The 13,321-nt window shown below is 38.0% G+C and overlaps 3 protein-coding genes across 5 annotated transcripts in view; 2 read left to right on the forward strand and 1 right to left on the reverse strand.

Annotated features, from left to right (window-relative positions):
- Positions 1 to 3,084, reverse strand: part of LOC139142540 (guanine nucleotide exchange protein smcr8a-like) — a 30,087-nt gene extending 27,003 nt beyond the window's left edge. For both annotated transcript variants that reach the window (XM_070712499.1, XM_070712498.1), the window contains exon 1: positions 2,883 to 3,084. The gene's annotated coding sequence lies outside the window, so the exon portion shown is untranslated. The remainder of the gene's footprint in view (positions 1 to 2,882) is intronic.
- A 233-nt stretch (positions 3,085 to 3,317) lies between these two features.
- On the forward strand, positions 3,318 to 12,001 carry LOC139142541 (splicing regulatory glutamine/lysine-rich protein 1-like). 2 transcript variants are annotated; one of them, XM_070712500.1, is made up of 5 exons: positions 3,318 to 3,413; positions 5,807 to 5,966; positions 6,393 to 6,467; positions 7,633 to 7,748; positions 8,479 to 12,001. In XM_070712500.1, exons 2-5 carry the CDS (start codon positions 5,853 to 5,855, stop codon positions 10,079 to 10,081), a joined length of 1,908 nt encoding a protein of 635 aa, XP_070568601.1. In that variant the 5' UTR covers positions 3,318 to 3,413; positions 5,807 to 5,852; the 3' UTR covers positions 10,082 to 12,001. The 2 variants fall into 2 exon arrangements, with proteins under 2 accessions (XP_070568601.1, XP_070568602.1); XM_070712501.1 differs by having other exon boundaries at positions 3,347 to 3,417.
- Positions 10,200 to 11,803, forward strand: LOC139141614 (uncharacterized protein DDB_G0283697-like). Its single transcript, XM_070711207.1, has 2 exons — positions 10,200 to 10,254; positions 10,434 to 11,803. The coding sequence occupies exons 1-2, from the start codon at positions 10,200 to 10,202 to the stop codon at positions 11,801 to 11,803; spliced, it is 1,425 nt and encodes a 474-aa protein (XP_070567308.1).
- Positions 12,002 to 13,321: the final 1,320 nt, after the last annotated feature.

The raw sequence follows: 13,321 nt of genomic DNA on the forward strand, positions 1-13,321 counted from the left end.
AAAATTTTATAGATCCATAACAGCTTCAGGGATCGCTATTAATTTTTTTATATGGTAATTCAAGTGGACAACCATTCCCGAAATTAAGAAGTCACAAAAACGCATTTGGTTGTCTGCTTTTACCCCAGCTTCTCAGCTAATTTTTAATTATATGATTACTATTTCTGAATAGGATCGGGATTGACTGTTGTGTTAAGAAGATTATTAGGCGTTTCTGTCTTTTGTTGTCCTTTGAAATTGCAATCGTTATATAAATGTGTTGCTAGGTTTTTGGATTAAGTCCACACCGGGCTTTAAACCTTTCACCACCAGGGTTTAGCATAGCCCATTTTGAGTGTTGACTTGTTTACAGGGAACTGGGGTGAGCAGGTTAAAGCGAACATCCACAATCAGCGACCAGAAGTCATATGATATGAATATTATCTACAACAGTATAAACAAAATGTATACTAGCTAACATGGGAATGTGCAGATTAGTACCGTGCATGTACATGTATATACATGTTGTTCTGTTGACTGTTGACTGTTCAAACACTGGGCCAGGCAGATTTATCTTTAACCCGCACAGAACATCAATAACCCCCATTGCAAATTAGTTTATACCTGACAGTGTCCTGATAGAGCATGTGTTGAATAAGTGATCTATTTCTTTCCAGGTAGCAGTTGTTACATGATGTGATTTCTTGCCCCGAGAGAAGCACAATGAACGAGACTGACGAGACACCCACTCCAGTGAGATGATAGATGAAGAAAGCTGTGGCTTTGATTTGTATACTGACCTGTGATTTTTTAAAGCAACGGAGAAAACAGGTTGAACATATTTAACCCTTTTCCTGCCAAGTCCATATTTCACCACCAGGTCAAGATGGTTAAAATTAATGAAACACAACGTATTCCATATGGTGTATTTTAACATAATACTGTACATTTGAAGGCTGTTGAAAACATAATACTGTAAAGTTGATTTTTTTTGGACAAAAGATGCTATAACATACCAAGCCAAGTGGGTGAAAATACGTCATGTTTTGGCTCAATACCGCTTTTTACTGACTTGGCTGATGGGGAAGTGATACAGTTATTACTGTCTGGCAGGAAAGGGTTAACTGATATTCTGGCTTGTGTCTATGCCTATGCCTGTAAGCAGATGATCAAATGATTTTTTTTAATGTATTTTTTTGTAGGCTCTGAAACTTCACAAACAGGCATACAGATAAATTTGTTGCTGGTACAAAAGTCAACGACTGTCACTCTGTCATAGTCTGCATAAAAAGATAAATAAGTGAGGCTTTACCTACATGTACTCAGGCAATGTATATGTATTGTACTACTTATGTAGAAGGAAGGTTCAGAACTGACATACCAAAATTTTATAGATCCATAACAGCTTCAGGGATCGCTATTAATTTTTTTATATGGTAATTCAAGTGGACAACCATTCCCGAAATTAAGAAGTCACAAAAACGCATTTGGTTGTCTGCTTTTACCCCAGCTTCTCAGCTAATTTTTAATTATATGATTACTATTTCTTAAAAAGAGAATGAACATCATACTTTCTCGTGTAGTTAAATTTCCATCCAATCAGCAAGGCAACATAGTGATGATGTATAAAAGCACTTTTAGCAGAAACGTACAAATACTATTCCATAAAGTTATCAATTTTCTGTTCATATAAGCTAATCCATCAATGTAAAACAAAACAATACAAGACAAAAGGAACTAATCCTCCACACCCCCACTTTTTCATAATCCTGAAAGGCAAAAGAAGATTTAGTATGAATTTACAGCTGATAACATCATCATTTTACCAGGTTAATACACAAACACAGAGACAGTTGTTTGGAAAGTCTGCAAGCCACCTTGAAACAAACACAATCCTTCAGATGTACACAGTGATTTTATTCCATAACACAGGTGAATAAGTGGTAGTCAAACGGAACAACTGTTTCAAGAAATTGGTAGTCCTGAGGCAAGGTTTGGTTGTCCCGGAGAAGACCAAGGAATAACATTAAAGTTGGGCCCTATAGCTTCCTTTCATATAAACATATAAATAATGTACACTGACAGTACTAGAACTGTGACCGGTTATCAGTTTTAAATTTCCCTTCAATGAGTAAATTTGTCGACAGTTTTTGTTGTGCTTACACATATGTATTTGCTGAAGAAATTTGGAATCAACATATTACATATACTCTACATTTTTCAGAACACTTACTCAACTGTAAGTACCTGTAAGCATATGAAGGTCAAAGGTTTAATGTGGGTCAAATGAAACAGAATGCTCACTAATACTGTACATTTCAAGCTGCAGTCTTCAATATTTGGTTTTTGCTTGTTTACAATTGTCTATTTACATGGTGTTTGTCTTTGTTTTCCTGTCATTATTTTTCAATTTTTTCACAATAATACATTACTGCTGAAAAACCTGCCTCAGTAACACAACACTTAAGTGCATCAGAATATAATTAAGTTTGGACATGCAATGCATGAGTAGGATATGAGTCGCATATTCATGTTGTACATGTAACCAACAGTGCTATTTATGGTGGCCAGAAGATGGAATAATACTTCCCTGTTTTCAATCAGAGTTAACCTATTTATCACAGATTGAAGGGTCCATCCCACTGAAAATTGGCTGCAACTTGCAAGTGTATGGTACAGTAGTTTTGTAGCTTTTATCGTTGTCATGTGCCCTTCTCTGCACGGTCAATCAACAGTGTTTTGGCGCCTTGAATTGACGTTAAACCTGATTGCTGACCCCTTTTTATACTGTATTGCGTTAGACTTAGTAGAAGTTTACAAGTTGTATTACTACAAAATAGTAGCCTTGCATGGATGATGGCGGTACAACTACAAACGAGAAGTTCGTACACTGTACTGCATACCTGCAAATCGTGATGCTGTGGCTTCTGTCACATGCATAAGATACTGTTGAAAACTACCGAATTCTGGCTATCCAAGCATTATTTTAAGATGACGGCTTGCACACGATGTTGGTCGGCATCTTCACATCAAGCCTGGAAAGTGAAGGCATTTGCTGTAGGCGTTGTTTTCGATCACTCTCAGCTGATTGTCGAACGGAAGTTGTATGCATTGTGGGAGACAAGGTATCCCTAGGCTACCTAGAAATTGTTTGTTTCGGTTTGTTTTCCTGACGTAAATATTGTAAACCTGAAGTAAATAGTAGATATAGAAAACAAAACGCCGTAACCACAAAGCATGTTATTCATATTAACTACCCGGCTGAAAATTTTTTTGGAATAGTTTTCAAAAATAAAGCCATGAGGCTTCAGACGAAGTTGTTTCATTTACATGCAGCTTGGGGGTTTACTTTAGTTTGTTGGGAAATCAATTTCTCAGTTTTCCAGGGAAGTACGTGCGGACGATCGAAGGCACAGTATTCAAACATTTTTGCAGTAAGTAAGTAGTGATTCGTTTATCTATCGTTATTTGCAACTCAGATTTCGAAATAAAATGTGCAGTATTTAAGAGACGACATATTTCACCCAAATGTAGTCGGTGAAGGGGAAGTAACAGCAAATATCGAGGCCAGAGATCTCTGCGATGGCGGGCTTCAGGCGGGAATATTTGGAAGTGCCTGACCAATTTAAATTTGTTAAAAATCAATGTGTCAAGTCACAGTTGACTTGCTTCTGAGAAGTGAACTTTATCAGCATCGAGTTTTCATTTAAGTAACGTTGGTTTTGCAAAATATTGCTCTGTACGAAAGTTATTTCGTGATCGCCAAGTGATACACAAGCACAGATAACAACAACACTGAACGTACATATCTGTGTGCGCGTTGTACCTCAATGGCTTCATTATGGAGGTACAAGCGAGATTTTTCAAAATGTTCAACTGTAATGTACGTAATTGCAGGGCAGTGCTTCAGTAGGTCCGTTCGGTCCTCCATTCTCAACTTTATTTAGGAAGATATCTACTGTTTTCAACGTATAAACCCCTCCAAAGTTTTATTTGATTTGCTTTCACCGAGAAAAATTCCCTTATTCATGATTTCAACAAAGAGGTGCGGGCCGAAGGATTTCAAATAATACGGTTGGAGAGTGAGTCTTGCATTCTTACACCATACAAGACCATTCTATACTGATTAATGCAGAATCTGTTTGATGGAAAAATATAACATCTTCGTACCGTTGCACATGGAACGGACAAGTGTATGCCGAAATCTAAAAATATGGTGTTTGACTAGTTTTGTTCTATTCAACTAAGTGATTCATCACCTTTGGTACCGCCTAAACATCCCTATTTTTGTTCGGAGACATGTAACATCAATTTTATCTCCCCAATGCATAGAGTATGGCCGTGCTTCCAATATTAATTCACTGTTTCGCAAAACATCTCATCAACTATGCGCTTTGGCAAATGGGCCAAGTGTTTGTACGTTGGTTGAGAACTAATAGATACAGTTGGGCCTATGGGTTAGAATATAACATCTGTCAAATTAGGATGGAATATTGAATATGAAAATACTTTCATCTCATACAGCTTTGACCTACAGCTTCTTGGAACATATACATATATTGAACTGAGGGCACGTAACGCCGGCAAATCGCCCAAAACAAAGAGCAAAGTGACTGCGTAAAGATGCAAGCACAGATTAAAACTTAATCCGTAGGTGTTTACCAATCAAAACTGTTAGATTTCGACAACGTTGTTGCACCCAGTGAGAACAAGGCTTATATCTTCAAATATGAATTGCTCTTTCATAATGAAATTATGCATGGTTCTCTAATTGATGTATTCAGAATGATTATATCATGTGCAGACAAAAGATTGACATGCAAACAAACTTCAAACAGTTCTGAGACCATCATTTGGCGCACTTTGATTACCAGGGTACATTGTACACGAGCACATACATATATAATGCATGAGCTGGCTTCTGTAATCAATGCACAGTGTACATGTACTTGTATTTTGGTCTGATGGCTGATAACTGTTTTGCCAAATTTATCTCTTGCTATCATGTCAAGGTGGTTAAACACAAAAGCATGCCTTGTACGAGTTTGCATATTTGAAAGACTCAATGGCCATTTGTAGACCCCTAAAGCTGTACTTGTAATATGTAAAAACAGATTTCACTGTATTGCTGCCTTGTTTAGACTTACATAAATATTGATGTTTTTATTGAATGATATACAGTATGTGATTTTGCAATCTTCAGAGTACGTTTAGTTTTATGCAGAATATAAACAACTAGAATGTTGTCTAACTTGGGCTAATATTGACCGTTGCAATGCCATGGTTTAAATGCATATAAATGCATGTGTGATCTCTTAAACCCTGGTTCGAAAAGGCCTAGGATCGGGATTGACTGTTGTGTTAAGAAGATTATTAGGCGTTTCTGTCTTTTGTTGTCCTTTGAAATTGCAATCGTTATATAAATATGTTGCTAGGTTTTTGGATTAAGTCCACCCCAGGCTTTAAACCTTTCACCACCAGGGTTTAGCATAACCCATATAGTGAGTGTGGACTTGTTTACAGGGAACTGGGGTGAGCAGGTTAAAGCGAACATCCACAATCAGCGACCAGAAGTCATATGATATGAATATTATCTACAACAGTATAAACAAAATGTATACTAGCTAACATGGGAATGTGCAGATTAGTACCGTGCATGTACATGTATATACATGTTGTTCTGTTGACTGTTGACTGTTCAAACACTGGGCCAGGCAGATTTATCTTTAACCCGCACAGAACATCAATAACCCCCATTGCAAATTAGTTTATACCTGACAGTGTCCTGATAGAGCATGTGTTGAATAAGTGATCTATTTCTTTCCAGGTAGCAGTTGTTACATGATGTGATTTCTTGCCCTGAGAGAAGCACAATGAACGAGACTGACGAGACACCCACTCCAGTGGAGATGATAGATGAAGAAAGCTGTGGCTTTGATTTGTACACTGACCTTGTGACCTCTGACGTACAAACACAGTTTGACAAGGTGAGAATCTCCATGAATGCTGTATACTAACTGGGACTGAGATTTGTCAGAACTCTTTTTCTTCTTTAGGATTTTATGAATTCATTTCTTGGGAAAATTTGAAGTTTGTACATACATGCATATACTGTGAAACATATCGGCTCAGTGTACCTGTGTAAATGTGTACCATATATGGGTAACTGTTTTGTCAGCTTGGTTCACATATTTCTTATATCACCTTTGAACTTTCAATATCGCACATTCAGAGATTCTCACGATAGCTTTTTCTGTTTTGAATTTTAATGTCCTTTTACATATGCTAACCACCATTGTAATGTAAGTACTGAATGCTGTTTTTAAGCAAGATTGAATTTTTTTTCTTCCACACTTCATGTGTTCAAAATTAGAAAGGAAATTCAAAGAATTCATGAATTTATTCTCCCACAGTTGAAAGAAGAACATGCAGTCTGTAAAAAGCAGCTCGAAGAGATGTCAGCAGACTACAACAAATTTAAAACTCAGGTGAGAAAAGGATTTATAATATACCATAGAATTCATTCATAGATAATTCAATGTAAATGTACATGTACGTACAGTGTAAAAGGCTTGCATTTTTGCCCAAGTTTTCTTAAAGGAAACTTGGAACCATTTCCTTTTGTAATCTACAATAAAAACCACAGGTCAGCATGCAAAAGTTTGGAATAGAGAAACAAATAGCAAAATCTTTCCTGACAATTGAATTTCAAAATGGCCACCATCCCTGCGTTAAACTCACCTCTATGGGGAAATTAAAATTTTCACAAAAATAAGGCGATAAAAACTTTGATTTTCTCCATAAGCTTCAAAATGAGCCTCCACACGTAGTAGACCAAAACTGTTGTAAAAGTTTGATAGTCAGAACGTCTGTCCCCAGGGCATATTCTGGCTTAAAATGCCAGTGACAATAGCATTTTGGTAATATTCTTCTCTTAAGTTTCCTTAGAACTTGTGGAAGAATACTTGGCAGAGAAGGGTGTAGGAATGATAGCAAGATGCTTTTGATAAAGTGAAACAGACACCTTTCAGTTTTCAAACTTAATTTGGATGCTGGATGAACTTGACTGACCTTGGATGTGTTGGGGAATGTACATGTTACAGTGCTGCACTTGCGCTAGACAATATACACATGTTGAAATGATGTTTTGAATTTGTCCATTGAAACATCTTGCAAAACAGAATTTCTCCATGTGATTACACTGTACCGGTACACTCAGCTTAATAATCAAAGTACCAGTAATCATGTATTTTAAATACATGACTTGTATGTTAAAGTGTAGTCTGAACATTCTACATTGTACAGTATGCACAGAAGCAATCTCATCTAACAATTTACCGTTTTAGAGATTTTATCTCAGGTTTGTTCATCAGTTTTCCAAGAATACAAAGGCTTATCACAAGTATTGTAAAAGCACTACAGTTATTCACCGTAATTGAATTTCACTATTTTCACTGATAGGTGAAATCCACTGAATTAAATCACTGTACAAATGCCAAATAACAATAAATTACATTGTTTTTCCTTCAAATTTGTAAACTGAAATCCCGGTGAAAAGTTCTCAAACATTAAAATAGTGAAATTAAAGCTAAGTGAAATACATGTATACTTTTGTCTTCAGTTGCGAACTCACAAATATTGTTTCTCTTTCAGAACAAAGCATATGCTGAGGAAAATGAAGTACTCAGAAAGAACATCTCGCTACTGTACTTGACAGCAAAAAGTGAAGTTGAAAGGAAAGACTATGAAATAGATAGACTGAGAAAAAAGTAAGTGTTATATAGATCCCTATGTAAAAAGTCACTGAATCTCTTTGTAGCCATGGAAAAGATGAAAAGAGTGGATATATTATCTGTGAAAGGCAGCAAAGACTCAGTTTTTCTGTCTTTTTCTATAGCAGTATGTCTTCCAACCAACATGTAAGCTATGTTCATAGATAATTGAGGTTAAGTTAATCCTCTTTCTTCCACGGCGTTTCAGTGTACCATATTCGGTTAAATTTTGTTGGAAACGTAACTAAATTTTGGATAAGCATGCAGCCCAATCTATCTAACTCACACACAGTTGTTTCATTTGAAATTCATTCATAGTGCAGTACCCATATGTTTGGTTAAGTCTAAATATTGATGTTTGTTTCTGTGCATTTTGCTCAGTGGTCAGCAATTAAATGTTTTCCAGTGCTGAACACAATGCATGGTAAGTCCATTTACAAAGGACTGCAGTACCAATTACAGTACTTACATGTACCACACACTCTGATAATGTTATATATCTTTGTTCCCTAAGTATTTTTGCTGTAACCTATTTTATGACAGTATCAGATGCTTACAGTTTATATTGGTCCAGTTTAATTTAGTTGAAAACATGGTTGATACAGTGTACCTCTTTGTCACAAATAAGCCCATGACACACATTTCGCATTTGCAATTAGACTATTACAAAAGATAATCAGGATAGAATTTCCAAGTTGAAAATATTTTTCTGACTTTTTTCTTCCAGACTTCAGTATGCACAGAGTAGGATCCAAGAGCTTGGGATGGCCCAATTTCAAAGCAACAAAGACTGCTCTGACAAGATGGGAATTTCCAACAGACTCATTTCCTTAGCTTACCAGGGAAATCAAACCGAAGGTGACAGCGGTAAAAGGGATATGAATTCACCAAGCAATGACAGCGGATTTAGAAGTGAGCCTGTGCAGTACGATATTGCAGCGGGCAGTGAAAGCAAGGATCGCATAGATCCTGAGAGCGTGAACCTAATGAACCCTTCTAAGGAGTCACATGACCTTTACTGTTCAAGAAAAAAGGAGTATGACGACAAGGTCAGTGGTAGTCGTGATAGAAATCCTGAAAAGGACAAAAAATCGGGAATTGTAACTCACACAGACTCAGGTCATCATGCGAAGCATTCTGAACCCAGAGAGAGTCACACAAAAAGGGAAAAAAGTTACAAGCCTGAAGAAGCAGGGAAACATGATAAGAAATATAAAACTAGTGTAAATCATAGTGATGAACATCTACACCACAAAAGACAGACTTCCAGGAGTCGAAGTCGCAGCACTTGCAGCCCAGGACACTCTAAATACGAAAATGACACAGTCCCCAGGCATAGAAAGGCGGCTTCGGGCTCAAGCGATAAGAAAGCTCGCAGAACAAAAACGCCTGAACAAGTCGATGGCACTCATGACAAAGGGGGTGCAAAAAGACACCATGGAAAAGTTAAAGTGGAAGAGCATAGACGAGTTGGTGCCAGAAAGAGGAGTCGAAGCGGCAGCTTTGAGGAGAATCCGTCCAAACACATAGTAAGGAGTGGAAACAATATAAAGCGGAGAAGAACAGAGACAAGTACATCGGATGAGAAAAGAGCTCATGACAGAGATAAAAGCAGCTTGCCAGATGAACGACATAGGAGAAAATTAGGAAATGAAAGCAGCGAAAGGAAAGAAGAGGGAGAGAAGAGAAAAAGTTCCGAGAGGAGACTTGATGAGAAACATAACCACAAAGAACAAAAACTTGTTAGTAAAAGAAAGCGTAGCACAGATGAGCAGATAAGTAAACAAAGGAGAAAGAGTTCAGAACAAAGGACAAAGGTTCCTAGGAACTCTAGCAGTAAAACTGTTGGTAAAACAGAAACCCCAGCCAAAGCTGGCTCCCCTAGAAGTGAATCATCCAACAGGAAATTAAAATCATCTCAGACAAGAAGCAAGGAAAGCAGTCGTAAGGCAGATCAACACTCAAACAGTGCTAAGGAAAGGTCACACACAAAGGAAGGCCTTGATGTACAGAAGCCAGCCTCAAGAAGCAGCAGTGAGAAAAAGCAAGATAAGGACAGGATTTATGAAACGGGAACAAAATTTTCAAACACTGATAAGAAGAAAGAGGAAAGTTTAACAGCCATTTATGACACAAATGGTAAAGAGAAGCAGAATACATGTATGCTACAAAAGCTCAACAAGGAACTGACATGTTCAGAGAGAAATGAGGACGAAGAAAGTGGTGATGAGAAAAGTCTGGATAAAACCACCGAAGAGCATCTTGAGAAAGAAATGCACAGGGAAACAGAGACTGTGAATGATGCCAACAAACTCACTTCAAAAACCTAAAGAGTTGCTAAGAAGAGCAGTTCTTCCAAGCCAAAACTTGATCCAAAATCTGAAACCTCACATATCAGTAAGGAAGTTGGTGATAAAACCGAAAAGAAGAAAAGAAGGAGCTCTAAAGATGACAAAAGAGCAAAGAAACGAACATCCTCTGGAAAAGAGAAATCAAAATCAAAGTCAGAGAAAAGAAAAAGCATAGATAAAAGTAATCTACAATCACAAGTAGAGACTTCTAAAGATTATGACATCAGTACTACAGAGGAGAGACAGAAACCTGGTATTTCTACTAATGTTGATAATCGTGTAAATATAGATGATACTTTTCCATCATCATTTGATGTATTTGCTGTACAAGGTCCAAGGACTCCTTCAAACCAGGAAGAATCAGACAATAGCATTGATGTGAGCAAAGCAAGTGAAACTGAAGGAGGTGTACAGGAAACTCAAAGGCTCACACACCGTGGTCCAAATACATTGCCTGTTCAGGGAGTATGTGAGAGTGATGAAGACTTTGCTCGTGGTGAAGTTGATGAGACAGAGATGCCAGATAGTACTACAAAATGTGATGCTGACAGTGTTCCGGGAGAGGATGCAAGCGGTGAAGGCAGTATTGTGACTGTAACATCATCAGTTACCAAGGATCGAATGGAAGAGGAAGACCGAGAGAAAATTAATGGTGAAGAGACAGTGTGTGGTGACCAGAACAACAGCACCGATGACTGCCAATTGCAGGCAGTAGGTGTGACATCGGGTGAGCAAATTCAACGCCAAACTGAGATGGAAGAGGACATTGCTGTAAATGGACATGTTGAAGTGTGTAGCTCTGGTGATGCCACCACACAGAACAACCCAGACAGCGACGAGATTGTCTTAGAGTTCACAGAACTAAGCGCCCCCATTGGCAGCGATAATGAATTTGATTCAAGTTTTGGTGATCAGGCCCCTCCGACTCCAGGATCGTTTATGCCCCAGGATGGAGACATTGATGATTTGACTTCATCTCAAAGGGAAAGTTCATGTCTGTATGAGGACAGTGAAGATGGTGCTATACCAGACAAAGATCTCAGTGTGGAGACAGGTGTCAAAGTTGAACACGAACATGATGTTGATGAATTCGATAGCATGAAAGAGACAGAATATGAACTTTCAGAAGGAGAAATTCTGAGCAGTGAATCAGACGATGAGAAAGAGAAGGAAAAGAGAGCTGCAACTGACAGAAGCAAGAAAAGTAATGAAGTCAGATCACACAGAAGACGTAAATCGCAGGATAGACTTGACTTGAAACAGTCACGAAGGACTTCAGCATCATCAAGGAATGATCTCAGATCAATTATCCAGAAGAAAAAGCAAACAGAGCAAAGGAGAAATTCAACAAGCAGGAGAGAGAGAAATAAGACAGATGTAGTGAAACGTACTGCAAGTAGGGATAGAAAAAGCCAGATTAGGCCTGCTGACCGTGAGTCTCATGGTCGATCAGTCAGAGACGATGAGAGATGCAGAATCCGTGAGAGAAGTTCTGAATCAAGGAAAAGTATGACTGACCATCACAGCGACTCCAGACACAGAGCTGGAAATGGAAGATCAGGAGGCAGTGGCAATATTCCGAGGAAGGAGAGTGACAAAAGGGAGGGCCGAAGTTACACAGAATCTGGCCGAAATAAAGCAGGTGTACGAGACAGAGATAGAGCGCCCTCCAGGAGGGACTCTAGACATCATAGAAAGTAACTGCAAAAATTAAGAAGATTTGTGGTTTTTATGTTTGTACACTCAAAAAGTTGGATTGTACATAATGTTTTTACTAAAGTTATACAGAAGTTGCAAAGCAATCTTCAGTAAGTTAAAGTGATTAAGTTATGTCAATGTGGATATTTTGTCAAGTTCATTGTAGAAAATATCTTGGAATAAACAGGTTTTTTCACCCTACATGAAAATTGAGGTACATTTACGTTTTTTCGTTAGCCTTCAAAATATGTGTGAATGCCCAAAACAAATTGACAACTCTAATACAATTCTAGCTGTGACTCATCAGCTCTAACTTTTGGTGATTATGTTCCACTACTTTTGTATGGCATATCAACCACAATTTCTTGTTCTACTCCCTAAAGTATATTGAGATAGACCGTATTCAGCTCTTCAACTCAATCTGTACATGTATAGACTGCATTGATATTGTTGACAAGTGAATTCTAGCCCAGACTATAATTCAAAATGTAATGTAAACAATAACAGTGCATTTTGCACTTATACATGCCAAGCATGTTTTGAAGGCCTTGATACATAAAAAATTTGTAGTCAAAGGTTCATTAGCATACTAATAATATGCAGACCTACTAACACGAAGATCACGTCTTCTCCAAGGGGCCGTTTTACCTCTTGAAATAATCCCACAGCAAATACCCGACTTTCCTCCTGTTAATTTTAGCATAGTCTCCCCCTCTACTGTCTATGATTGTAGCCACCACCAGCATAGACCAGCAGCTGTTCTCATGTAGACGGCAGTTTCGTTTATCATCATTCTATGAAAGCAAATTTGCCAACTTGATAAAAAAATTGCAATTGAAATCGAATGGCTGACACCATGTAGATAATCAGTGTCAACAACTAATGCGAGAACCAGGGATTGAGAACTGCCCCTAGTCATAGGTATTTTGTCATGCTTTGGGGAGAAAAACGAGAATTTGCAATTGACCCACAAAACATTTAGTGAAAAAATCATCAAATGTAACAACTACTGGCCCTCTAAGAGGGCATAGTTGAGCTGCTTCAAGTGTTAACTGGCAGATGTCATTTTACTGAAGTGAATTATAGGGCATAAAGATTTGAAGATAGTACGGTACTTTCATGTGATCAAGCTAGCTGCTTCAAAACAGGCTTTCTGTGTCCGAAAACAAGAGTCGGTGCAAGAGAACTAAACACGATCATGAACATTCCGTTGTGTCTGTGTTGAAGTTTCTTACAATTAGAAGAGCTTGATTACGTTTTTCAACATCTTCATCGATCATAAGCTTGATCTTGACTAAGTTGGTTTTGCTCAGGTCAAAAGGGTTCATCACGCCGACTCCAGTGAAAGCCACTGATTGCATTTTGCAGAAAAACGAAAGTCAATCAGGAGGCTTAGAAAATGAAACTCCTAAATCACCAATTCTAGTTTACCAAGTATTTTTGGGCAACAAGGGTCTTGTGAGTTTCAACCGCATATAAGTTCAAAACTTTCACTGGCACAGCATAGTGTTATTCTACCGT

Source organism: Ptychodera flava, chromosome 10 (assembly GCF_041260155.1).
Source record: "Ptychodera flava strain L36383 chromosome 10, AS_Pfla_20210202, whole genome shotgun sequence".
Classification (NCBI taxonomy): Eukaryota; Metazoa; Hemichordata; class Enteropneusta; family Ptychoderidae; genus Ptychodera; species Ptychodera flava.